General features: G+C 42.8%; 1 protein-coding gene across 1 annotated transcript in view; it reads right to left on the minus strand.

Annotated features, from left to right (window-relative positions):
• Positions 1-3,858: 3,858 nt before the first annotated feature.
• rasa3 (RAS p21 protein activator 3) overlaps positions 3,859-26,594 on the minus strand; it is a 186,659-nt gene continuing 163,923 nt past the window's right edge. Inside the window, exons 11-24 of the mRNA XM_043691244.1 lie at positions 25,751-25,899; positions 23,986-24,100; positions 22,258-22,332; positions 22,045-22,168; positions 19,440-19,546; positions 17,897-17,974; positions 16,686-16,763; positions 16,296-16,369; positions 12,286-12,392; positions 11,308-11,390; positions 9,531-9,739; positions 8,494-8,597; positions 6,512-6,695; positions 3,859-5,443 (exon numbers count right to left, since the gene is read on the minus strand). Of these exons, the coding sequence (XP_043547179.1) occupies positions 5,368-5,443; positions 6,512-6,695; positions 8,494-8,597; positions 9,531-9,739; positions 11,308-11,390; positions 12,286-12,392; positions 16,296-16,369; positions 16,686-16,763; positions 17,897-17,974; positions 19,440-19,546; positions 22,045-22,168; positions 22,258-22,332; positions 23,986-24,100; positions 25,751-25,899 (1,563 nt within the window). The 3' untranslated portion in view covers positions 3,859-5,367. The remainder of the gene's footprint in view (positions 5,444-6,511; positions 6,696-8,493; positions 8,598-9,530; positions 9,740-11,307; positions 11,391-12,285; positions 12,393-16,295; positions 16,370-16,685; positions 16,764-17,896; positions 17,975-19,439; positions 19,547-22,044; positions 22,169-22,257; positions 22,333-23,985; positions 24,101-25,750; positions 25,900-26,594) is intronic.

Genomic DNA, 26,594 nt, shown 5'->3' on the forward strand with positions numbered 1-26,594 from the left:
GGAAAGGGGGGGCCAAGATAAGTGATCAGCTGTGATCCTTTGTGGAATGGTGGACCAGGTGTGAGGGGCTGAATGGCCTCCTGCTCCTATTTCTTCTCTGTTGCCCTGCTGATTGCCACCACCATCATCTGATTCAAGTTAAATGTTCGGAAGATGGAAGCCGTTTTCTTCAGTTCCCATCAGAAACATCATTCCCTTGCCACCAAATCCACCCTTTCTATAGTAATTGGCTTAGGATGCACCAGAGCCTGAGCTGATCTTAATCCCATATCTTCTTAATCACAAAACCTTCTACTTTCACCTCCATTATACTTTGCCATTTCACTTATTCCAAACTCTGTTGACATCAGCACACTCATCCACTGCTCTTGTGCTTGCTAATCTATATTTGGCCATATCTTTATTTTACATCATTTATCCTTATATCTTTCTATGGCCTCTCCCTTCCTATCTCTGTAACCTACTTCACTCTCGCAACCATCTTGAGATATCCCTGCTCTTCCAGCTGGCCCCTGGTGCTATCCCTGGTTCCCTTCACTCTGTCTTCAGGCATCAAGTTCCTAAACTCTGAAGATCTCTCCTCAAATCTCAACATCACTTTCACCTTCCCTGGCATTCCTACCATGTTGCACAAGAATATTTACCTCTCATTTGGTTCTCTTGCCAATTATTTTCATTCAAGGAAATCTCAAATGGGTAGGAACAAAGTGGGGGCAATTGAACAGTCTGGAGAGTAATATTATTGGAGTGCTTCCAAACACACAATGAAGGACTTGAACATTCCCAAAGGTTCCCACCACTGGGGGGCTTTCATTGCCTCATCGATGGGGCTGATGGAGATTAATTGGTAAGAGCCATAATCAGTCAACAGTCGAGAGTGTGGTGCTGGAAAAGCACAGCCGGTCAGGCCGCATCCCAGGAGCAGGAGAATTGACGTTTCGGGCATAAGCTTTTGCTCGAAATGTTGATTCTCCTGCTCCTGGGATGCTGCCTGACCGGCTGTGCTTTTCCAGCACCACACTCTAGACTCTGATCTCCAGCATCGACAGTCCTCACTTTCCCCCATATTCAGTCAACAACCCACTAACATCCCATGTGGCTCTAGGGTGGGATAATTGGGTAACTCCTTGAAGGGCGGAAAATGGGGAAATGGCGTAGGAATGGCATGGGTTTAATAGTTCTTCCAAATAGCCAGCACAGGAAGGGTGGGCTAAATGGGCTGTGTCTTTGCATGATTTTATAACTTTAAAGTGAATTGGATGAACCATGCCTTTCCATCCTCTAAAAATCTGTACATTAATTGCCCCATTTGTGGGTGAGCAACTCAGGTCGGGAGTAATGCCATCATTCTGACCTCGCCAATATCCCATACTTATACCTCCTTCAAACCAATTGGTATTTATACAATGTCCTTAACATAAGAAATAGAAGAGTTAGATGAACATGGAGAAGGAGTGACACAAAAACAAGGTGTGGGAAAAATAGCATTTGTGATTATGGAAGTGAGACAGAACAATGAAAAGATACAGGGGTTTCGAGAGAGTGTTCTACAGTACAGAATGCAACTTAAGACGGGGATGAGAAAATGACTCAGGAGAAGATTCGAGGGTGGGAGGAGATGAAGATTGGATTGTGGAGTGAGAGGATTTGAAGGTGCAGAAGAGGATTGGGGGCACGGTGCAGGAGGGGATCGGAGGGCGTGAGTGAAGATGGGAGGCTGTGGGGGAATTGGAGAATGCAGGAGAAGGTGCAAGATTGGAGTAGATTGCAGAGGGATGAGGGAGGTCAAGAATGCAAAAGATTGTGTAAAAAACCAGCAAGATGTTCAATTCAGTAACTTGGAGGATTCAGAGACATTGTATGTCATCATGGGATGGTGGGGAAATGGAACAGAAGAACATGCAGCCAAAATTCAAGCCCTTCCGAAGTTGATGGTGGCTGGCATGATGGCTAGTGGAGAAATGCTCATCAAATCAATTAATGTCTCCGTTGCTGGGAGGCTGAGATGGGGAAAAAGACAAAGAGGCTGGTGATGAATAGGCATTGCCTGGACTGGTGTAACTTGAGCAGTTGATTAAGGTCGAGTCAGTATGAAGAGAATAACATTGAGGCTGATGGTCTTCTCAGCACTCAGTTCACAGCAGTCCTGATTTGTTCATAGCTTGACATCAATCTGCACAACATGCAGAGGACTGTTCACTGATGGGATGAAGACAGTGAGTTGACATCAACTAGGAGGAAGTGAGGTCTGCAGATGCTGGAGATCAGAGTTGAGAGTGTGTTGCTGGAAAAGCACAGCAGGTCAGGCAGCATCCGAAGAGCAGGAAAATCGTCTGGGTGTGATGCTTTTTCAAGGGTTGATGTGGACTCAATAGGCCGGAGCCTGATTCCTGATGTTGCCTGACCTGCTGTGCTTTTCCAGCAACATACTCTCAACAGTGAGTTGACAGTCAACAGGAGACATACAGAAATTGAGATTAGAGTCAAGATTAGAGTGGTGCTGGAAAACCACAGCAGGTCAGGCAGCATCCGAGGAGCCTGGACTCTAATTTCCAGCATCTACAGTCCTCACTTTCTCCTTACAGAAATTGACCCTCTCGCTATAAGAAAACCCCCCCACACACAATAGGTAACCCTCTGGCCCTGTGTCATGGATCCAGTCAGATGGAAATTACAGCAACAAGGTCCATGTTTATAGATTTTCAGATTCCATTCCAGCTATTCCAGACAGTTAGCCCACCTTGAAGCTGAACCCAGCACTGAGGGGGTGCTGAACTGGCAGAGGTACTGTCTTTTGGATGAGATATTAATTGGGGACCTCAGTTTCCCACTCAGATGGATGGAAAATATTCACACGGCACTGCTCTGAAGAACAACAAGGTAGTTTGACCCACTATTCTGGATCATGATTTCCTTCAGCCAACATCACAAAAACGTTATTAACCATTTATCTCTCTGCTGGCTCTGGAATCTTGCAGTGCACACTGTCCTCATATTGCCAAAGCACTGCATATAAAATGTCTATAAAATGCGACAGTGTGTCCAGAGATTCCTGACAGGCACCAGGCACATCATTTGTTCTCTAATCCTCCACCAATAAACAGTCAGTTCTGTAACACGGTACTTCTATTCCCATGCAATCCCGTGTTATAAGAAAATTGTGTGATAGCAGCACCATGTGATAGGGCCGGAATCACGTTATAACCAATACACACTTTAAAACTTCATGCTTTAGAAACAAAAGTGTCCCCAATTTTTCAATCGTGTTATAGCAAATTTGTGTTAAGAAAACATGCATTACAGCAGAACGACCTGTAGTTGGAAAATGTGAAGTTCACTTGAAGAATAGGAGAAAAGGAATAAGATATTCATAATTGTTCAATGATGCATGTCACTCAAGTCCATGTCCCATTCTGAGAAGTACACTTTTCAGGCCATGATTTGCCTTGGAATTCCTATAGTGTGGAAGCAGGCCAGTCGGCCTATTGAGTCCACATCAACCCTTGAAAAAGCATCACACCCAGAACCCTGCACTTCCCATGGCTAACCCACCTAGCTTGCATATACCTGGATGATTTAGCATGGCTAATCCACCTAATCTGGCCATCTTCAGACTGTGGGAGGAAACCAGAGCACCCAGAGAAATCCCACACAGACACAGGGAGAATTTGCAAACTCCACACAGACAGTTGCCCGAGGGTGGAATCGAACCTGGGTCCCTGGTGCTGTGAGGCAGCAATGCCACCCATTCACCTCTGCTTTCCCATCTTCATTGCTATACTTCCCTATTTACACTCTTGCTTTACCCCTTCCCCTTCGGAACATTTCAACCAGTTCTGTTAAAGACATGAGCAGACAGCTGTTAAAAACTTGCGATTTTATTTGGCAGATAAAAATGCAAAGAGTCCGATTAGTAACACAGGTAAAGTGTTAAGTTGCAAGCACTGGAGGAGAATCGCATCAGCTGGCAGGTCAATTGGGGACTCTCCACATTATTAAACATTTCTCAATCCATTTTCCTTTTATTGGATCAGGAGTCTTACCTACTATACAATTTATTTAACATTTTTCTAAAACACGATAAACCAATTCTAACACTAGGACAGTGCTTCCATTAAAAACAGATACATAATAATGGACAACTCCCTGCAACGTCAGAGGAATTCTATCTACCTATCATTGTGATCTTTTTTCCATCCCTTGATTACAAATGAAGATTTCAGCCCTGCTTTCTGTTAAAACTGAAGCAGGAGGCATTGGGGTCAGTACATATGCCACAGCAGAATGCCTGGGTCCTAAACTCTATAACTGTCATTAGTAATGGTATTAACAAATGACTTTTTTCACAGTGCATGAGTAACATTCCATTTCACAAAGCCCTGATAGGGGATGCACCAATGCAAGATCACTGCACCTTCAGTCATTATACTGTGTCAGGTGGACTGTAGTACCACTCACGTCCTTGGTACAGCATACTCAACTGCGAGGGCTTTTTATGACTGCACATACAACAGGAAATGGCACAGAGTCTGTTTTTCCAAGTACAGATAAAAATTTCAGCCCCAATGACTCAAATCAATAATCATTGGGACAGGACTCTTGGTGCGTATTGGCCTCATGTACACACACTGGCACCAACTGTAGACGACAGCAGTGCCTGTGAACTTGATGGATCAGACACTGTAGCAACACTGGGCTCCTCTCACTAGAAACAGAATCCTCAATTCAGGAGGGGAGAGGAGCAGTCTGGGGTATGATTCAGAAAGTAATACTATTAATGGATGTCTTTCCTGTCGCTCTATAAGGAAGTAGGGTGAATACTAACTGATGTTGACATGTTCAAAGGGTATATTAGCAAGGCTCTGCTGAGACTCCGACACCACCTCCCCCTTGATTGGGATACTGGGCAGAAAGCTCCCTCTCCATCCTGGCTTCCAGTTTGGTGATGTTACCAGAGTTCTCTCTTGTGCGCTTGCAGCTGGTGAGATTCTATTGCTTCCTTACTTCAATACTCAGCTCAGTTTCCATCCGCACGACATTACAATGGATTGCTTGAAGACTGGTTCACTTTCGATGATCATTGAACTGATCACTCCCCGAAGCAGGTATAAAATAATTGCCTTAAAAGGCAAATGGCTAGTCATCCGGTACCATCAGACGACTAAAGTGCACACTAACGGTTTGTGAAAACATTGTTAAAATCATAAAGAAAGTGTGTAAGTTGAATGCTCCAAATCTGTACAAATGATAACGAATTATGTTCTGCGCTTTAAACCTCGTGTTCAGTCTGTGGTTGCTAAATATCCAGCACCTTCAGCTATTAGAGTAATACTCTTGGCACCCTCAGGTCTTTCTTAAGGCAGTTAGTCACACAGAATTGGTTGAAGATCCTGAGTTTTGAGTTATGTAACACTGAAGAGACTTATCACCAATTGGATGCTCCCTACAAAAGAAAACAACATGCACATTTCAATGAACTTTCCAGTACAGTTTGTCACACAGTTGAAATAGGCGCCATCTGAATTCACAGAACTTTAAATAGGAATAATGAATACAAAAACAAGGAAGCTATGCTAAATGATTAGGAAACCCTGGATAGATCTCAGCTGGAGGATTGTGTCCAATATTGGAAAGGAAGTCAAGGTATGGAGAAGGAGACTTACTGGACTGGTTTCAGGGCTGATAGCCTTCAGTTATATGGAGAAGCTAGAGTTGCTCCCCTTACAGCAGAGAAGGTTAAATGGCAATTTGATAGGCATTCAAATTCATGAAGAGTTTGACAAGGTAAATAAGAAACTATTCCAGTGACAGGAGGATTAGTATCCACAGATTTAAGTATTTCACAAAGGAATTGGAGGTGATATGAAGAAGCTTTATTTATGCAGTGCTGCGATCTGGAATGGGCTACCTGAAAGGGTGGTGAAAGCTGATTTAATAATAATAATCTTCAAAAGGAAAATGGAGAAATAGCTGAAAAGGAAAAAAATGCAAGTCTACGGGAAAAGAGAATGGGAGTGGGACAAATCTGATAGTTCTTTCAAATAGCTGAAACAATTACAATGGGCTGAATGCTTCCATCTTTATCATTCCATGATTCTGACAAAGGCTTTCCTGCTCCTCGGATGCTGCCTGACCTGCTGTGCTTTTCCAGCACTACTCTAATCTTGACTCTGATCTCCAGCATCTGCAGTCCTCACTTTCGCCTAGTAGTGGAAATATGTCATTCAGCAGAGAGGGGAGGAAGGGGACTTGCCCACTCACCCTCTTTTCGTAGGGGGTTGAAATGTATTGCCCCCAAGATAAAGGCATGATCCATGTCTCTGTTGATGTCCCTGTGTGATTGATAAATCATATGATGACAACGTGAGAGCAGGAATGTTAGACCATATTTATAGCCGATGAAACAGGCCACACAATCCCACAATAAGCTCCTCCTATCCTATCCAACTCGACATGTTTTCAAAGGGATAGATTGTTGGAGGAAGGAAAAATTTGAAGATGCAACTCTTACTGGCTGCCATACTTGGTCCTCTTGAATTTATTCGTTGTATACTGAGCATGCTGCAGCTCCAGGGTTTGCACAGCCGCTAGAATCTGCTTTGATACTTTATACGTCTCCTGAGGGTCATCAATGATGAATGATGAATACTCCTCCTGCTCCGGACCATCATATACAGACTTGCTGCCACATGCCTCTGGTAATGAGTGAAACAGAGGTGATTACTTTAAGAACTAGAGTAGCTACTTGAATTTCTACAGCATCTTTCATACCTCCCCAAGGCATTTCACAGAAATACTGTCAGATACAAGTCACTTGATGAGATATTAGGATAGGTGACCAAAACAGGCAGATCTTAAGGAGTGTCTTCCTTCAGAAGAAGTGGAGAATTATAGAGAAGGAATTCCAGAGTACTGGACCAGATGGTTGTAGGCATGATCACTAGTGGAAATCAAGAATGCCCAGGAAATCAGAGTTTAATAAGTGCAGAGATACTGGCTAAACTTATAAAAGTTAGCACAGTTACTCACATTTAACAATGCCCCTTTAGCATTGCTCAGTTTTAACGTTATTAAGATACTGGGGTTTGAAATCCATTTGGGCATCACAAGTTCGATTTTAATGTTGTTTACAGTGGACAGTAATTGCCCTATTTTGGCACAACCTCTTGCTCTCCTCTGCCGATGCTGTACACCCTTCCCCATTCCTACCCCCACCATGACTAAATTCTGCAGGCCCCACCTGACAGCATCCTCCCTGACAGAGGTGGCTTCTGCCAGCAAGACATAGGGGAGCAGCGCCCCCTGGCAGGCTGGAGGGCACACATACCCCAGCAGTCCCAGCCTGTACCTGAGACTCACTGACCCGCACTCTGTTCCACTTATCTCTCTCTGCTTCCATCACCACCCCATTCACTCTCCCTTTCTCCTAATCCCTTGCCATCCCATTTTCTGCTCCACTGATACTCCCAGTGCGCTTTGATGGACAGCCCCATGCACTTTCCTTCTGTAACGGTAATTTAATAATTTCCTATTCTGCTCTATTGATCCAATGGAAATCAGAGTCATATTTTCAATAAAAACACCACATTTCATTAACAGTGAGCGGGTCCCTTGCAATTACATTGGCAGCAAATATTTCTTTGTTTGGAACAGCCATTTTTCTCATATGGTTCCAGAACTGTGCAGAATACCCTAACCAAGGCACTACCTGTATAACAGCATCCTCATGTTTAGGTTGTTAACTGGTTATGGAGCAGTGATTAATTTTATGCTTTTAATCAATTATTATTTGTGAGGGACATTCTGAAGATTTGATCAGTTGCTGGGTCCATGCAAGACCTCTCTCTACATGGCCTCTAAAGCAATAGTTCATCTTTGTGGCAATAACTCTGAGATTACAGGTGTGATGCCAAGTATGTAGGCAGTATGACTGGTGGAGCATATCAAGCACGTCCATTTACATAACCACTTACAGTGTGCAGCATGCCAACCATGCTCACCCAACCTCGGGTAAGTGTCAGGAAAGCATACCCACCATGAGTTATGGTTCTGCTACTGGAGTCCACTTATTAAATATTCCAGACTGGACTAATAGTTACACCAGAAACCAATTTAAGATCATCAGGCAAGACCACAGTGTAATGCATTTATGCAGCTGAAAAAGAATTTGACTTTAATTTCACCTTTTTCATTAAAGAAAAAGGGGTCATGGAGACAGTCAATCCTTACTGCATCCCCATGGCAACACCCTGACCAATCAGAATCTACCTGCCTGCTCTGTGAATTAAGATTGAGAGTTAACCTTTCTTGCTGCAGCTCCAGACCCCTCCTGGCCAAACTGAGCAGCACCCTCTCTCACACTGAATAAAATGGTGTCCCTTTGTCCCCCACAATTCTGTTTCTCCTGTCCTCGTCCTGATGAGTGCAAAGCAAAAAGCTTCAACTTCTTGTCTCTTTTTAAGCAATACTTTAAGCATTGCCAATATACTTCACCTTGTAGTTTCTCTAACTTGGTCCTGTAGTTGTTGTAGAGTGAATATATGTGCTCAGTCTCCCTGTCACCATCTACATCGAGCTGGATGTTAGCTGGTAGCCCACTGCACAGAACCAGAAAGACCACTTCAATCACACAGCATTCTCACCTTTTCAATTAATTTAAATTAATTCTGGGCATCAGAAGCTAACCCAATCCGGAGCACTGCCCCCTGAAATCAAAACACTGAGTTCGCATTTGGGCACTTTTTAGAAATAATTGTCAAGATCCTGGGGATCACACGCACTGGAGACTCACTGGAATTACACCAGTGTCAAGAAGCTTCAGTGACGAAAAGAGGCCAAACAGGACTGATACTCCTGTGAACAGAGTGTCTAAAATCAGGAGTCGAGTCTCAGGGTAAATGATTTGCTGTTAGGATGAAGATGAGAAGAAAACTCTTCATGCAGAAAGGGCCATGGATAGTCATTTTGTATTTTTCAAGATTGAGGCTGATAGATTTTTGGGTGCTTAGGGAGTCAATCGATAAAGGTTAATATGGGAGTTAAGTCAAAAGATCAGCCATGATTGTTTTGAATAGCTGAGCACATCAGAGGGTCTGTAGGGTCTTGCTCCTATTCACATTATGGATTATACTGAGACAATGAAATTGGAGCCGTTTGTATTAGAGCACAGGGAGGTTTAGAAAAAGACGGATGGAGAGGTTTTGATGAAGTAAATGGGAAAATTAGTTACACTGGTGTGTGAGTAAGTAGGTAGTGGGTATAAAGTTATTGTACAGATAAAAGAAACAAGTTAGGAAAATTTATTTTAAATGCTAAAGGTACTAGGATATGGAACGCCAAACTGGAAACAGTAAGGGCAGGAGAACCCCAAATATCTTTTAGAGATTGCACAAAGGAAATCTTTAAAAAGTCTCAGTGTGAGGCAGGGCAACACAACTCATGGATCACTCATCATTTCCCTCTGTGAGTGCTCTCTACCTGATGCTCCACTGCTATTCATTACAATCTGCATAAAGTGTAACGATTCTTACCCTGTACATGGCGTGCAGCCTGGTGCAGTGTCTGCACTTGTCTTACAGCACAGCCAATGGCCATTGAGGTAGGCAGAAGGATGGTACATGGTCAAACGCTTTTTGTTGCATTGACTAACTTTAGTCAAGATGTCGATCCAGTCTTTTGCCTCCACGCAGTTGTTGGCCTGTATGTACAGAGCTCTTTCCGGCTGGATAACTTGAAACATCTGAATCAAACATCACAAGGTAACAGTTAAACTCTGGTTTGAACAAAAGCTCAGCAACTTTCGTGAGTAGGTCAGGCAGCATCCAAGGAGAAGGAGAATCGACATTTCGGGCATAAGCTCTTCTTCAGGCTTATGCCCGAAACGTCGATTCTCCTTCTCCTTGGATGCTGCCTGACCTGCTGCGCTTTTCCAGCAACACATTTTTAAGCTCTGATCTCCAGCATCTGCAGTCCTCACTTTCTCCTAACTTTTGTGAGTAACTGTACATTCCCAGATTTTCTGAAACTCAGCTCTCAGTGCTGTGTTTAGAAATGCCCATTCCGCAAGCGAGGAGCAACAGATTAACTGGAATTATTTCCCAATTAAACCAGGTGATGGCAGTAGCTATTATTCCTGTCCCCCCACCTCTTCTGCCTCAAAGCACCAAGGTCTCAGGTCTTGGGTGACTGTCTGTGTGGAGTTTGCACATTCTCCCAGTGTTTGCATGGTTTCCTCCTCCTGTACTTCCATCTCCATCAAATTCCAAGCTCTGCACTTGCTTCCCATCAACTGCTTCAGAAACCAACATCTTTGTTTTTATTATCTCCGGATGTAACCATACCATTGCATTCTTGGCTGGCCTCCCAGCTTCTGCCCTCCTCCTGATCTTCTCCCAGGACCCCTTCAGGTTTTGCTCACAGGACTTACACTGGTACAAAGATTTCCCTGACATTAAAATTCCATCTTTGGTTTGACATTCTTCTATGATCTTGTCCCCACTCACTCTGATAGCTCTTACATCCCCGCAACTCTCTAAGATTTCTGCTTTCCTCTAATTCTATATTTAATTCCACCATTTCCTCTATTCTACACCCCTGATTCTAAACACTTCACTGGTGGCTCGTTGGTTAGCACTGCTGCCTCACAGTGCCAGGGACCTGGGTTCAATTCCACACTCAGGCGACTGTGTGTGGAGTTTGCACATTCTCCCAGTGTCTGCATTGGTTTCCTCCGGTTTCCCCCCACAGTCTGAAGATGTACAGGTTAGGGTGGATTGACCATGTTAAATTTCCCAGAGTGTGCAGGCCTGGCAGATTAGCCATGAGAAATGCAGGGATGGGGTAGGGCTGTGCAGGATGCTCTTTGCAGGGTCGGTGTGGGCTTGATGGGTGGAATGGCCTGATTCCACACTGGAGGGATTCTAGGCTTGCCATGCCTTCAGCTATCTGGACTCCAGGCCCTGGCATTCCCTCCCTAAAATTTCCACTATGCTTTCTCTCTCTCTCTCTCTCCCCCTCTCTTAATATCTTCCTTAAAACCTTTCTTATTGGCAGAGATTTTGGTTTCTAAACTCAATACCTGCTTCTTTGCTCAAGTGTCAATCTTAGTCTGATTGACAGTCCTGTGAAGTGTCCTGGAGATGCTTTCCGCTGTGTAAGGTGATATTTAAAATAGGTAGTTGTGATTGTATCTTTAGCCCCTCATTGTTGACCACTCAATGACTGGAAACAATTTGTTTATAATCAATCTGTCCGAACCTTCCAGAATTTTGAACAAGAACATCTGGAACTGTATTACATTTAACTCACATTTTTCATTTTGAAAGATTCTTCCTCCAGTTTTTCAACCGCAAGAATATTTTCAATTGGAATATTATACAATGGGTGATCACCTGAAAAAGAAAATTGGGAAGAAGATTCATTTATTCTGATGCTTACAAACTAACACCAAAACCCAAGTTATTCACTGTTCCTGGGAAGCCTTCTGGTTATGGTCATTCATTAAATCACAACGTAACTGATCAAACTCACAACACTGAATATCCAGCACAGAAACAGTCCATTCAGCCCATCTGATCCATGCTGGCATCTAATCCTTTTCTCCACTCTTTATCCAATTCTAATACTAATATATCCTTCCATTCCTTTCCCCTTCATGTGTTTGCCTAGCTTTCCTGTAGGTGCATCTACACCATTCACCTCAACCACTCCTTGGGATGCTGGGTTCCATTTTCTTACCAATCTCTGGGCAAGGCATTGGATTTATTAGTGACTATCCATACTGTACTGATGTGTCTGTGGTATCGGTCTTGTTCAGAAGTAGAGTCTTCTTACACCTACCTATCGAACCTCTTCCTAAGGTTAGTGACCTCATTACTCTGCATGTCAATAAGTGACCAGAGTTAGTAGCGAGTGGGAAATAAGCTATGGCAAGGTGCTGTGGGAAAACAAACTTCACGTGTGATGGGAGGGACAATGCAAGCTCATTTTAATCAATCGATTCCTTTCTCCCAGAGCAGGAAGGCCATGTTGACAGATTCTAGGGAACATCTTGTCGGTGGTGGGCAAGAAATTGTCTAAATGACTTAATGATAAGACTCTTAAAAAAAAAAGTGCACACTTGATCAACAACAGAGGATGGCCCTTGGTGTCTGTCTGATGAATGTACAACTGGAAGTAACACAGTTAAGAGGCATAGCAGAGTGGAACATGATGAACAATGAATGTGCTATCCTTGCATGACATTAACTCTCTCAGTCAGGAAAGGAAAACTGCATGATGGGCCACCTTTGTGCTTGTGATAGGTGAACTCATGATTGGTCAGCCGGAACCATCTCTTCTTAAAGTTCTTGATACCAAAGCGATTTCTTCCCTGGGCTCTCTTGATCATAAACCTGGACAGAAAACCATCAATATTAGTCAGGAAGGTCAACAAGTCAAATCTTTACAGTCACCAAGGAAGTAACAACAGGCAGAAAATAAAACACTGGGAATAGTCAATGGGACAACGTATTGAAAAGGCACTTTGTCCTACAAAGGGTTCTCTTTCACAGAGCTCATCCGTCAATTAATACAAACACAACAACCTATGGAAGTCAAGCACTGGAACATTCCCTCTCTGTTTAGATTGGCTTGTAGTCTTTAAAATTGACAAGACTCACAGACCTCTTTACTGAACTTGTTTGTGTGATTCTGTGTTTTTTGTATTCATTAATATAACATTGACATTGCTGTCTGGGCCAGCATTTATTTCCCTTTCCTAACTGCCCTTCAGCATGTGGTGGTGGTGAGCTGTCTTCTTGAACCGCTGTTGTCCATAATGATGTAGGTTGACTCAGAATGCTGTTAGAAGTTGCAGCATTTTAGCCAAACCACACTGAAGGAATGGCGATATATTTCCAAGTCAGGACAGTGAACGGCTTGAAGGAGAAGTGGTGTTCCCATGTATCTACTGCCCTTATCCTCCGAGATGGAAGTGGTCATGGGCATGGAAGATGCAGTCTAAGGAGCCTTGATGAATTTCTGCAGTGCATCCTGTAAATGCACTGCTGCTACTGAGCGTCGATGGTGGAGGGAGGTGATGCTTGTGGATGCGGTGCCAATCAAGTGGACTGCTTTGTCATAGATGGTGTCAAGTTTTTTGAGCGTTATTGGAGCTGCATCCATCCAGTCATGTGTGGAGTGTTCCATCATACTCCTGATTTGTGCCTTGTAGATGGTGGACAAGCTTTGACAGTCAGGAAAAAAAGTTACTAACTGCAGGAATCATAGCCTACTCTTATAACCACAGCACTTGTATGGCTACACCCGTTCAGTTTCTAGTCAATGGTAACCCCCAGCATGTTGACAGTGGGAGATTCAATGATGGTAATATCACTCAAAGGCTGTGCAACTGCTGCCAGGAGGTCAAGTCAGTCAGTCAAGTGGTAACAGGTAGAAAAAAAACTTCAGGCATGTGAAGGGAAATGACAACAATAGAGACTCAGAGTAACATTTACAGCAGGACAGAATGAACAGGCAGGGTCTCTTTTCTACAGAAAACTGAGCTTTAAGGGTTCACCCAATTGAGAAACTTAAAATTCTGAAGGAGTTCATTAGGGTAGATTGGAGAAAACATTTCCATGTTTGGAGATGACCAAAATCAGAGGACATTACTCCAAGATAGTAATCAATAAGTGACTGATCTACAAGGCGATGCCAAGAAACCAATGCCCAAGAGGTTTTAAGTGAAAATGGAAAGAAAACAGAAACTGAGCCAGCAGATATAAAATGCACCGAGCACAAACGAATTAGACTCCGGAAATGGGAAATAAAACACACAGCCACAAGAATGTGTCACTGAAGTGCTAGAATTTAGAAGGCTGAGAGTTGATTTAATCAAATCTTTCAAGATATTAAACAGAGCAGACAGGGTAGATTGAGGAAGACGATTTCTGCTCATTGGGGAGTCTCAGACTTGGATATGCAGTCCAAAAATTAGGGTCAGACTTTGCAGGAGTGAAATGAGGAAACACTAGGAAGCAAAAGGCAGTGGGAATTTGGAATTCTCTTCCACAAATGGTGATTGAAGCTAAATCAATAATCTACTTAAAAATGATTGACAAGACCTTTGCTAAGCAAAGGGATGTGGAGTAAAGGAGGGAACATGGAGTTAGATCATACATCACCTCCCATCTCATTCAACAGCAGGACAGGCAAAGGAAGACTGAACAGCCTAATTTTATCTATAGAATAGTTAATTGAACAGATACCTTCAACAATTTATTTTAATAATGTGCAGTATCATGTCATTAGTTGCATCCTCATTTACTTTCATCAAACTTTATTTCTCTCCTTAGGAACATTAAATCTGAACATTACCAATATTGATGAAGATTGACTTGCTAACACCATAGCTCACTTTCACTCTACAGCTGTTGCAAAAACTAGTTACCACTGTCCAGTTGATTTGTGTTAAATATTAACATTTTCCTAAAATGCTTTATCAGCTGCCAAGAATGTGAAAAGGTCAAGCTGAGTATGTTGTTGGATACAAGTAGATGTTAGGACAGAGGAACCAGGATGGACAATGGAAAAACATTATAAAAAGAAATATTGGTGGAACGGTGGCTCAGTGGTTCGCACTGCTGTCTCACAGCACCAGGGACCCAAGTTCAACTCCAGCCTTGGGCAAATGTCTGTGTGGAGTTTGCACATTCTCCCCGTGTCTGTGTGGGTTTCCTCCCACAGTCCAGAGATGTGCAGGTTAGGTGGATTGGCCATGCTAAATTGTCCCATTGTGTTCAGGGATATGTAAGTTAGGGGTAAATATAGTGTAATTGGGGAGGGGAATGGGTTTGGGTGGGGTACTCTTTGGAGGGTTAGTGTAGACTTGTTGGGCCAAAGGGCCTGTTTCCACACTGTAGGGATTCTATGATTTCACAGGGGTGTTCTAAATGTTGAAGGCTTTTTATGGAATAACTAAGGAACTGGAAACAGTTTCTCGTGACAGAATGTTCAGAGACCAGAGGACAGAGGTGTAAGCCAATTGGCAAAGAGGTCAGGAGGGCACTGAGGAGATTTTATTTTGCTCAGCTGCAGTGTGGAGCCTGTAAGGGTGCTGGGAGCAAATTCAAGAGCAACTTCCAAAAAGAAATTTGGATTAATACTGCAGTGGAAGAAAAGGAAAAATGTATGTGACTCCAGTCCTGTCGCAATGTGGTTGACAATTAGCTGCCTGCCAATGTAGCCCAGCAAGAGACTCCAGAGAATGAGGTGTACTTCACCACCATTTTCTCAGGGCATCCAGCAAATGGACAAGAAATGGCGCCCACATCCCGAGAACAATGTTAAAAAATGATATACAATGTGATATGCTGGTTTTGTACAGTCATGGAGCCATACAGCTTGAAAACAGACCCTTCAGTCCAACCAGTCCATGCCAACCATGTTCCCAAACTAAACTAGTCCCACCTGCCAGCACTTGGCCCATATCCCTGCAAACATTTCATATTCACGTACTTATCCAAATGTCTTTTACATGTTATAACTGTGTCCACATCTACCACTTCCTCTGGAAATTCAATACACACACAAGAAACTCTGCGTAAAGAAGTTGCCCCTCATTTTTTAAAAATCTTTCTTTCCTCACTTTAAAAATATGCCCTTGAAATCCCCCGACCTAGGGAAAAGACACCTTCCATTCGACTTATCTATATCCCTCATGATTTTATAAACCTCTATAAGGTCACCCCTCAACCTCCTACACTTGAGTGAAAGAAGTGCCAACCTACACAGCCTTCCCTTATAACTCAAATCCTCCATTGCCAACAACATCCTGATAAATCTTTTCTGAACTCTCTCCAGCTTGATAATATCCTTCTGATAACAGGGCAACCAGAAATGGACACAGTACGCCAGAAGATGCCTCACCAACATCCTGTACAACCTCAATATGATGACCCAACTCCTATACTCATAAGGTCTGAGCTATGAAGGCAAGCGTGCTAAATGCCTCCTGCCTACCAACGACGCATACTTGAAAGAATTATGTACCTGAACCCCGAGGTTTCTGTGTTTTGCTACACCACCCAAGGCTCTACTTTTAATTGCACATGTCCTGCCCTCGTTTGTTTTACCAAAATGTAATCTCTCGTGTTTATCCATCTATTAAACATAACTGTCTTTAGTTCATGTGAAGATTGATAGGACCAACAAAATCCTAATTGCCCTGTTGAAGATGGACAGGAAATAAAAATGGAGTGAATGCAGAGCAGTAAAATGTTTGCATATGAAAATGGGAGAATACAGAAACTCACCCTTCCTTTAATACAATGGGTTGCTCAATGCTTTTATGGTCCTTCCTTCCAGATGAGGAGATTAAATCTAGGAACTTCATTCAAAACAGAAAAGGTAGTAATAAAGTGACTTGCATCTATTTCTATGCCATTACTTAAATCTTTGTGCCACCAATAAGCCATTAGAAAACCAACTCATCTGCCTCTCCCCCGGCCATCATAAAGTAGCTTTAAATATTAATCCATAACATTACGATCATTGTTGTTTCCTTTTGTCTAATCACAAGCACAAACCATAAATCCAAATACAAATCCTGACTCCCCCCGCCACTTCCAATCCCTAAATCAACCCAAGCCCCATCACAAACCCAAACCCGACCCACAAAATGCTCATCACCGGAAGATACTTACATTTCTTACAGCTTCTGTATATTTCTGCTCATTAAAGTGCTCGTAGAATGTGGCCATGTAGGATTCTTTGAAGCTTGCCTGCAGATTAAATAAAGGCAACAGAAGAAAGTCTTTAAAAAGATGGGAAAACAAACAAGCAGCATTGAAATGTTTGTTAAGATAGCCCGAATTACCAATCGGAGTTTTAAATTAAAATGAATTATTTATTACCACTTGTATTTAAGGGAAAATACAGTGAAAGGCTTCAAGTTGAAAAGTTGTTACATTTCATGAAGTAGAGTACTTTTAATCGTCATTATTCAGCAATAGAATCTCTGCTCTAATGGTCCTGCAGTCTCACGACTTCTGTCTTGTTCCACATTATTGCCGTGGTGCCAAAGGAGCTCATGTATGTACTGTAAGCTGCCTCAACTCTTCAAATGAGCAGAATTATCTCATGCCAACTTCCTGCCTTTTCCTGATGTGCAGGAGCTGGTGTTGGACTGGGGTGGACAAAGTTAAAAATCACACAACACCAGGCTCTTAAGAAGCAGCGCTTCGAAAGCTAATGCTTCCAGATAAACCGGGTGGACTGTATCCTGGTGTTGTGTGATTTTTAACTTTGCCTTTTCCTCAGACCCCTTACATATAATTCCTATTCAAATAATCATCCAAACTCTCTTGAATGCCTCATCTGAACCTGTTTTACAACCACCTGGTTTTATTATTTGCAGTTGTATTATTTGAGCTTATTTGCAGTCATATTCTTAAAATTGAAATCAGGTTCTCAATCACCATGATTGGATTTGACCTTCTTTCCTCTGAATGGTGAGTCCAGTAGCATAATGAGTCCACCATCATATCCAATCTATTGGCTTAAACGCCGTCTAAACCTCGTTTCTGACTGGAAGCATGGGTTTGGGTCACTGCCCTGTACCTGGTTGCTATTAAATGGGGATTGGTTAGCTCAGTTAGCTGGGCAGCTGGTTTGTGATGCCAAAGGGTGTGGATTGAATTCCCACACCAGACAAGGCCACCATGGAGGTGTCACCTTCTCAAACACACCCTGCGCTTGAGGTGTAGTAACCTTCAAGTTAAACTCACCAACAGTCATCAGTCTGTAAGACATGAGCAGCCCTAGGGTCCTTTGGAATGATGGCAACTTTATCTTTACTATTAAATATAGTTCCTTCGCTTATTAGAATGCGGAATAAGTAAATCAGAGGACTTACAGACTTGGATTTGGATAAGCTACCCAAAGTCTGGATGGTCTTTGAAACCAGGGTCAGTGTTCGCGCTGTTAATGGATCCTAGAGGAAATGAAGAAATCCTTCAGCACTTGGGATGAAGAAGATGTTCAAAACTCAGCAAGCCACAGTCACAATAACTCAACTGCATTTGAATACAAATCCTTTACAGGTGAAGGAGATAACTTTGGTAGTCACTACCTTACTGTAATTATCTTCCCTCTGATAAAATATTGTTGACACAGTGATCCACCTCTGTCTATGAGTCAGACATGAGGTGAGGAAAACCTGCTGTAGTGGACAACATGAGATCCATCGATTCAAAGTTACTTGTTTCACCCAAGAACTCTTAACAGCTTGAAGAGAATTATGACATGTAAGTTAAATACAGGTAAATACGGCAGAGAAATACCTTACACCAAGTTACACATGTTTGACCAAATAATTAGCTTTAATTGTGTTGATTAAGACATTGGCCAAGACATGAGAAGAACTTCAAAACAGTGGCTGTGGGATCTTTTATCTACACCCAAGAAAGATGGTGAGGTTTCTGTTTATTAGAAAGCTGCAAATCTGACAATGCAGCTTTCCCTCAGTCAGCTTGGATTATGTGATCAAATCTCTGGAGTCGTCTCAAACTCAGGACCACGGGATTGAAAGTGTTATCAACCGAGTTACAACAAGAACCTTGAGTTAACAGAATATGGAATGCTTTGTCAAAGTAATTGATCAAAATTAAATCATTCAAGAGCTGGATAAATACTGATCAAATACCAAAGGTTATTTGGCAGTACAGAATCTGAGTGAGGCTGAGAAAAGGGGGCACGCTGTAATAGCTTTTTTCCTTTTGTATTCATCAGGACAGATTCATGAATGCCACATTTCAAGGTGAAGAACTATTGATGTTGTATGAGAATAGGGAACAGCTTAGCTGGGTGTTGCACACAGACAATAGCTCAGAGCATTACTGACCCCAGTTCTGAGGAAGGGTCATTTGACATGAAACATTGACCGTGATTTCTCTCCACCGATGCTGCACGACCTGCTGAGCTTTTCCAGTGGTTTCTATCTTTGTCCCTGATTTACAGCATCTGCAGTTCCTTCGCTTTTTAGTATTGACCGACTCTTAATTGAGGCAAAACAGATGCAATCCTGGACAGGTTTTTTCCTTATACATAGAGGACAGGTGTGACTATATATGGATATTTTATCTGTCCTGATGGATGCAAGATGAAAACCTTCACACCATATTCTTCTTTTTCAGCAATATTCAAATACAAAAAGACATATAAAGTAGGACTAGTTTCAGAAACTAAAGTGACTGTGTAAAATCAGCACTTACAGGTTCCTACATGCCACAAGGGCCAGTGCTGTTGAATGAGCCTGTCTCGTGTTACTAACATTTTCATCTTTCTGTTTGTTTGCCCTTTTGTACCCTATTTTCGAGAATGAGTCCTAACTATTGCATTAGTTCAGCTCTTGGATGTGTTTGTTCTGCACAGTGACAAAGTCCACATTTTGGACTTACCGGATGGTGAGGGTAAAGTTGGAACAAATTAGGTGAAAGGATGGCTGGAGCGAAGAACCGCAGGAAAATAAAACTGCTTACAGCAGTGTACCTTACATCAGCGTCACCTAGGAAAACAACAGAACTCAGGTTACCTTCTCAACTTTGCAGACAATTCTGCTTAGATTTACACAAGAGGATTAACCGACACAGTGGCTATTCTCTTTTATCTGATAATTGTACACTACAGCCTCACTTATTACAAACTTTCACTGCTAAAAAGATCACCTAATTATATATCACACAACATCCCAACATCTCTGTGCTTCCGTCATTTCAGCCTTTGTGGCAAACCTGATATTAGCGATTGACCAAGGGAAGTTGTGCCTTCATCTGCTTGGGCCCGAAGTTGGAGAATTCCCTTCCGAAACCTTCCCACCTCTCTCTCTCTGTCGCACTTCTGTAGCTGAAGAGCTACATGTTTGACCAATCTTTTGGATTCCTGCCCGAATATCGTCTTCCACAATTTTTGGCTGTGGAGCACCTGAGGATATTTCACGATGTCCAAGGTGCTATATAAATTCAAACCGTTGTTGTTTATGCTTAGTTCATTGAATCCTGGAGAATAGTTGTAGTTATGTACAAATACCAAACAACGCACTAGCTGAACATTTCCTATTTTTTGACGGTGAAATATTGGCCAGGACATGGAGAGTTCCCTTCAAGCTGCACCAAGGGAATCCTTACATTAATTCCGTTACTGGAATGAGGATGAAAAAAGACCAAAATAGGCTTCTACACATCTAGTGTTGTGGAACCTACAGCCAGATCTATTTGGTCCAACCAATCCATGCTGCTCTATATGCTGCACATCAGCCTCCTCTTGTTTCTCTGTCATTTCAGTCTATCAGTACATTCTTCTATTTCTTTTGAACTGATGCATTTATATAACCTCCACTTATATCCAGTCACCTTTATCCTGTGGTAGCGACTTCCACAATCCCACCACTCTCTGGTTAAAGAGCTTTTTTATACATCCTTGTAAACTTTCACTGCATCTCCGCTAGTGGCTCAATATGCTATTTCTAATATGCAGACCAGAACTGTTCCCGGTGCTCCAAATCTGGTCAAACTAAGATATCCAGTGCTGTGGGGCCACGATTTGTTACAAGTTCAATCTCATCTCAACCATCGGCTGGAGTTTTTTTTTTATTCAGTCGTAGGATGCTGAGATTACTGGGTAAGCTAAACAATTATTGCCCGTCCCTAAGTGTCATTAAGAATGTGTTGGCGAGCTGCTTTCTTGAACTGCTGCAGTCTGTGTGGTGTGGGTACACTGCTGCTTGGGAGGGAATTTGAGAATTTGATCCCACAACAGTGAAGGAGAGGTAATGTAGTTCCAAATCAGGATGGCATATGTTTAGAGGGGAACTTGTAAGTGACAGTATTCCCATGTATGTGCTGCCCTTGTCGTTCTAAATGAAAATAGTCACAGGTTTAGAAGGTGCTGCTGAAGGAGCTCTGGTGAGTTGCTGAAATACATCCTGTGGATGGTACACACTGCTGTCACTGTGCATTGGTGTCAGACAAAGTGGTGGATGGGGTGCCAATCAAGTGGGCTATTTTGAAGTCAAGCTTCTTGAGTGTTGTTGGAGCTGCACTCATCCAGGCAAGTACGGAGTATTCCATCAGACACCTGACTTGTCCCTTGTAGATGGTGGACAGACTTAAGAGAGTCAGAAGGTGAGTTACTCACCTCAAGACTCCCAGCCTCTGACCCTACTCTTTTGGCGCACAGTCTATATGGCTGGTCCGTTTTGAGTTTTGTCAATGGTAACATCCAGGATGTTGTTAATGGGGGATTCAACAATGGTGGTGCCATTGAATGGTCAGAGTCACTCTTGTTGTCATCCTGTTCCCCCCCGCCCCTCAGTCGAAGCAAAATGCTCAGAGATACTGTGTAGTTTTACCTCCTTCATCGTTATTCCGGTACCTGGAGGGAAAGAGAACAATCGCCCATGTGAACAGGGACTGAGTTCACGGTCTTCTCCTCTGGAACAGCAGTTTCTCAAAGAACTATGTAGTCATTTTACAGGGAGGAGCATCAGATAAGGCAACATACATATTAATTGGGCAACCATTACAATCAACTAGTATCAATAGCAGAGATCAAGCCCTTTACTGTTATACAATGAATGTTCTAAACCCTGTTAACTGGATTCATACAATGGATACTTTTCCCCTTTTTAGCTGACCTTGCATACTGAACACTTCCAACATTGTTAAATGGCTCTACTTAGTGACTGCTTTTCCACCTTGTTAACTCATTACCTTTGCCTCCAGCACCCCATTGATAACTGTAAGTTCTTATCTGATCAGAGTCATGCTCAGCTGAACCGCTTAACTCAGAACTTAACTCTTTCCCTGCCTGCTTATATCCTATACACATTCTCATTGTTGAAGATAGTCTTTGATTGGAACTTGCATTTGATAAATATTATTTGTTACTTATTGACCCAGAATAAATATTATCCAGGTCTTGCTGCATATTGACATGGAGCACTTCGGTGTTTGAGGAATGGCAAATGGTGCTGAATGTTGGAGTAGACAGAATGGGTCACTTTACCTTGAAATCTCTTTGCAGCAGATTCTCTCAGTGAGAAAAAGATGTCAGACATGACTGTGGGACAACTCATACCAGACTTGGTAATGACATTGAAAATTCTTTCAACATATTGCCGGAGGTTGTCCTGTAATGAAATCAGAGGTGGCACTCAAACACTGAAATTAATGAAATAGAAATCACATACTGTTGATTGCAAACACTGAAGAGCCTTACCATGTTAGATTCCAGGTTTTCACCATCCTTCAGCTTAACTGGGTCAATCTCACAAGGTTTGTGCATTCCACATATCTATGAAATAGAAGTCAAAAAAGGTTTACAATTCAACTGAACTTATACTCGTCAGTCAACCTAAATAATTCAAATATGTTTAATAGATCTTACACAATGTTTCATCTTGATACCTTCCCTTTGCTCATAAACCATTCACAAATTCACTGTAAACCAAGACTTTGCAAAATTGGAAATCATTCTCCAAATGATGAATCATAAAACACACTTTCCCTTTGGCTTTCCATTGGATTCATTACCAGCCTGTTGGATCCAGACAGATCTTAATGAAAAGAGCCTAAATGTTCATCTGTGATAAATTCAGATCCACTCAATAATGACTGAGCTGAAATGTGTGTGCACATGTGAAACAGAGAGTGAGAATGCGAGAATGAGTATGTGGGAGTGAGTGTGCAAGAATGTTGTGGTTCTGTTCGCCGAGCTGGGAATTTGTAGTGGCCGTTGTAGTGGCCGGTATATTGGGTCCATTGGGGCCATTGGGCCACTGCAGCGGACAGCTGGAACTGACAACCGGAAGCGGCAGAGGCAAACCACTATAAATGCCGGAGGAAACATCACAGAAGCGCTTCACAGGAGGCTCCCAAGCACTGAGGATGTCACCTAGACAGGGGACGAAACGTCTGCAACACAAATTCCCAGCTCAGCGAACAGAACCACAACAACGAGCACCCGAGCTACAAATCTTCTCCCAAACTTTGCAAGAATGTGTAAGTGCAAGGGGATGACTGCAGGAAGGTGAGAGTGCAGGTTAGTGCATGAGAGTATCTCTTCAACCAGTAGCTACTAAATATCAGTTTTACGAAGAAGCATTCTGAAATGTTTTGCTGATGCTTTAAGGATGGAACTCCTTGATTCCTGATAATGTAGGAGCAAATATTGTCGTTCAATAGGACTTTACAGTTGGTTTATAAATTCTAAATTATAGAATATACTACACTAGATAAAAACAGGAGACTTCCAGGAAAATGTACACGTGTGAGTGCTCTGGGTGTGTGTGAGAGAGAATGTGTCTGAGAGATTGAGTTTGGATGTGTGGGAGAGTGTGTGCCAGCGAGTGTTTGAGAGTCAGCATGTGTGTGAATGCGTGTGTGTGTAAGCTTGCATGCAGTTGTGATATCCAGTGTAAGAGTATGTGGAGGTGTGATTGTAAGCACATGACAGTCAGAGAGAGAATATGAAATAATGTGCATGAGTGTGAGAGAGTGAGATTGAGAGAGTCAGTGTGAAAATGACAGTGTGTAAGCCTGTGTGTCAGTTTACAGTGTGAGTGCATATGTGTCAGTGTGTGTGAATGTGTGTAAATGTGAGTCAGTGTGTGTGTAAATGTGAGAATTGGTGAGTGTGAATGTGAGAGTCTGTGTGAGTGTGTGTGAATGTGACAGACTGTGTGTGTTTGTGTGTGTGTGAACGTGAGCATCAGTATGTGTGTGAGATTGTCAGTGAGAGACACTGTGTGTGTAAGGGTGTAAACGCGAGAGTCATGGCGTTTGTGAGAATGTGAGAGTCAATGTGCGTGCTACTGTGTATGTGAGTGTCCATGTATGCATGCAGTTGAGTCTGTGAGGGTGTTAAGTGTATATTTGAGTGATTGTGAGTGTGATCTGTTTTTTGATCTGATTAACATAGACCCTAACCCTGACAAATACTGCTCACCTCATCGACAATTGGCTTCAGTGTGACCTGCAGGTAATGCCTCCCGGCCAGTTTCATTGTTTCATCAATGCACTTGGAGGTTAGGGAGTTCCCTCGGAATATGGTGTTTGGATCCCTGAAAAGGAACAAATCTGTGTAGTTGGGTGAACTAGAACACAGTGACTAAAGCTTTGCAAAAGGAGACAATGTTTGAGGGTCTGCAAGTGTCTGATTGGCTGACCAGGAATCTGCCGAGAGATTTTCCATATTTCTCACTCTGCTTGCAGTGTGTTACAGACCTCAACATTGGCATCACCTCCAACAGTGGCATGTTCAGCCTATGCAGGCTCTTTGTTTGTTAACCTCAACATGCTGGGTTTACTACGTTAGAAGTCACCAAGTTATAGTGCAACAGGTTTAATGGAAATCATATACTATCGAAGCACTGCTCCTTCGTTAGGTGAAGTGGTGAAGAGATTACAAATATACCTGTTTCACTATAACCTGTTGTCATGTGACTTCTGACTTCATTCACCCCAGGCTAACCTCCACAACAAGGGTTTAACAACAGAACGGCCCTGAATCAGGTGAGTGTTTAGGAACAGTGACCTGGCATTGGGTTCAGTGTGGTTCCTCTGACATTAGTGCTCCCAGCTCAAGTCATAAAATACTGCAGCATGGAAACAGTCCCTTTGGTCCATCATGCCAGTCACCTCACTAACTCTCACTTGCCCATGGCCTTATGTATTACAGCATTTCAGGTGTTCATCTCAATACTTCTGAAATATTGTGATGGCTCCCTTTTCGGTTGTGAGTTCCAGATATCCGCCACCCTCTGAGTGAAAGCAAAGTGCTCCTTAACCCCCCTCTAAACCTCCTGCCCTTTACCTTAACCCAATGCCCCCTGGTTATTAGGAGAAAGTAAGGATTGCAGATGCTGGAGAGTCAGAGTCGAAAAGTGTGGCGCTGGAAAAGCACAGCAGGTCAGGCAGCATCTGAGGAGCAGGAGAGTTGATGTTTCGGGCACAAGCACTTCATCAGGAAAGCTTCCCACCACCCAGGTAATTGACCCCTCTACTAAGGGGAGAAGTTTCTTCCCTATCTACTTTCCTCATAATTATTTACACCTCAGTCAGGCTCCCCATCCAGCTTTCTCTGCTGTAAGGAAAATAATCCCAGCCTATCAGCTCTGTCTTCATAGCTAAATCACTCCAGGCCAGACAATGTCCTGTACTCCTCTTCAGTACAATGACATCCCTCCTTTCATGTGGCTACCAGAACAATGTGCAGTATTCCATCTGTGGCCTGACCAATGTTCAAAACAGCTCCATCATAAGCTCCATGCTTTTCTAGTCCTTATCTCAACTAAGAAAAGCAAGTATCCCTTATGCCTTGCTAACTAACCTGTCCACTTGTCTTGTTGCCTTTATGGATCTAGGTACTTGCACACCAAGGTCCCACTCATCCTGGGTACTGCCCTTCATCATACAAACTAAAAACTTGTGTTTACGCAACACCTTCATGATTTCCCATGCTACATGCTGAAAAGGTCTTGAAACATTTTGTTGTGCCAATCAGGGAGGGTGGACAGAGGGGAGCTTGTTCTCATCTCCCCACCCCCTGTCCGAACAAAACAAGGTGAGATTGGAGGCTTCGCTGGAACGTGAGCCAGTGTAGGTGACACCAAGTGAGGAGGGAAGCAAGCAGGAAGAGCAGTTTGTGTAAATTCTATCAACAATACTCAGAATCAGTGAGATGACGTTTCTAAAATAAAATGTTTACTCACAGGGTCCTGTTTATTTCAGCATTTGCTATCGCACTGATGAAGGGGACAATCTTGCTGTAATGCAAGAAGAGTCTGACCAGGGGAACAGCAGCTTCCTGTTTCTCCCGACACACTTCTCCCAGCATGTGAGCAGCTGATGCGGAAACTGGCTGTGGAGAGTTAAACAGGGACAGCATCAGCATTGTTCCATGCACAAGAAAACGGTCACTCTGCTCTCATCACTGAAAGAAGAATGGGAGATGTCAGGATTCTCTTCCCTTCGGTTCAGAAAAGGGATGACATCACCACTACTGAAAGGGAGGTCAATTGGCCCGTCACACCTGTGCTATCTCTTCAGTTGTTGGCTGTAATGTCGATCCTTGCGCTTCACCTCCTCCAAGCCTTTTCATGTCCAAATACCAATCTAACTCCTTTTTTTAAAATGATTGGAAGTGCTGGTTTTGGACCGGGGTGGACAAAGTTAAAAATAACACAAGACCAGGTTAGAATCCAACAGGTTTATTTGGAAGCACTAGCTTTCAGAGCGCTGCTCCTTCATCGGGGAGTGCTTCACTGCCTGATGAAGGAGCAATGCTCTGAAAGCTAGTCCCTCCAAATAAACCTGTTGGACTATAATCTGGTCTTGTGTGATTTTTAAATTTGTTCTTTTTTTAAATTGTATGATTTTGCTTTGACAGTGCGTTAAGTGGTTTCCAGGTGATACAGTAACATTAAATCAACAGCAGGGGGCAGCAATGCGCTGTGTAACTGCCTGGTAATTCCCTACAACAATGTCACCTCAAAAAGATAAAAATCACACAACACCAGGTTATAGTCCAACAGGTTTAATTGGAAGCACACTAGC

Source organism: Chiloscyllium plagiosum, chromosome 6, assembly GCF_004010195.1.
Source record: "Chiloscyllium plagiosum isolate BGI_BamShark_2017 chromosome 6, ASM401019v2, whole genome shotgun sequence".
Taxonomy (NCBI): Eukaryota; Metazoa; Chordata; class Chondrichthyes; order Orectolobiformes; family Hemiscylliidae; genus Chiloscyllium; species Chiloscyllium plagiosum.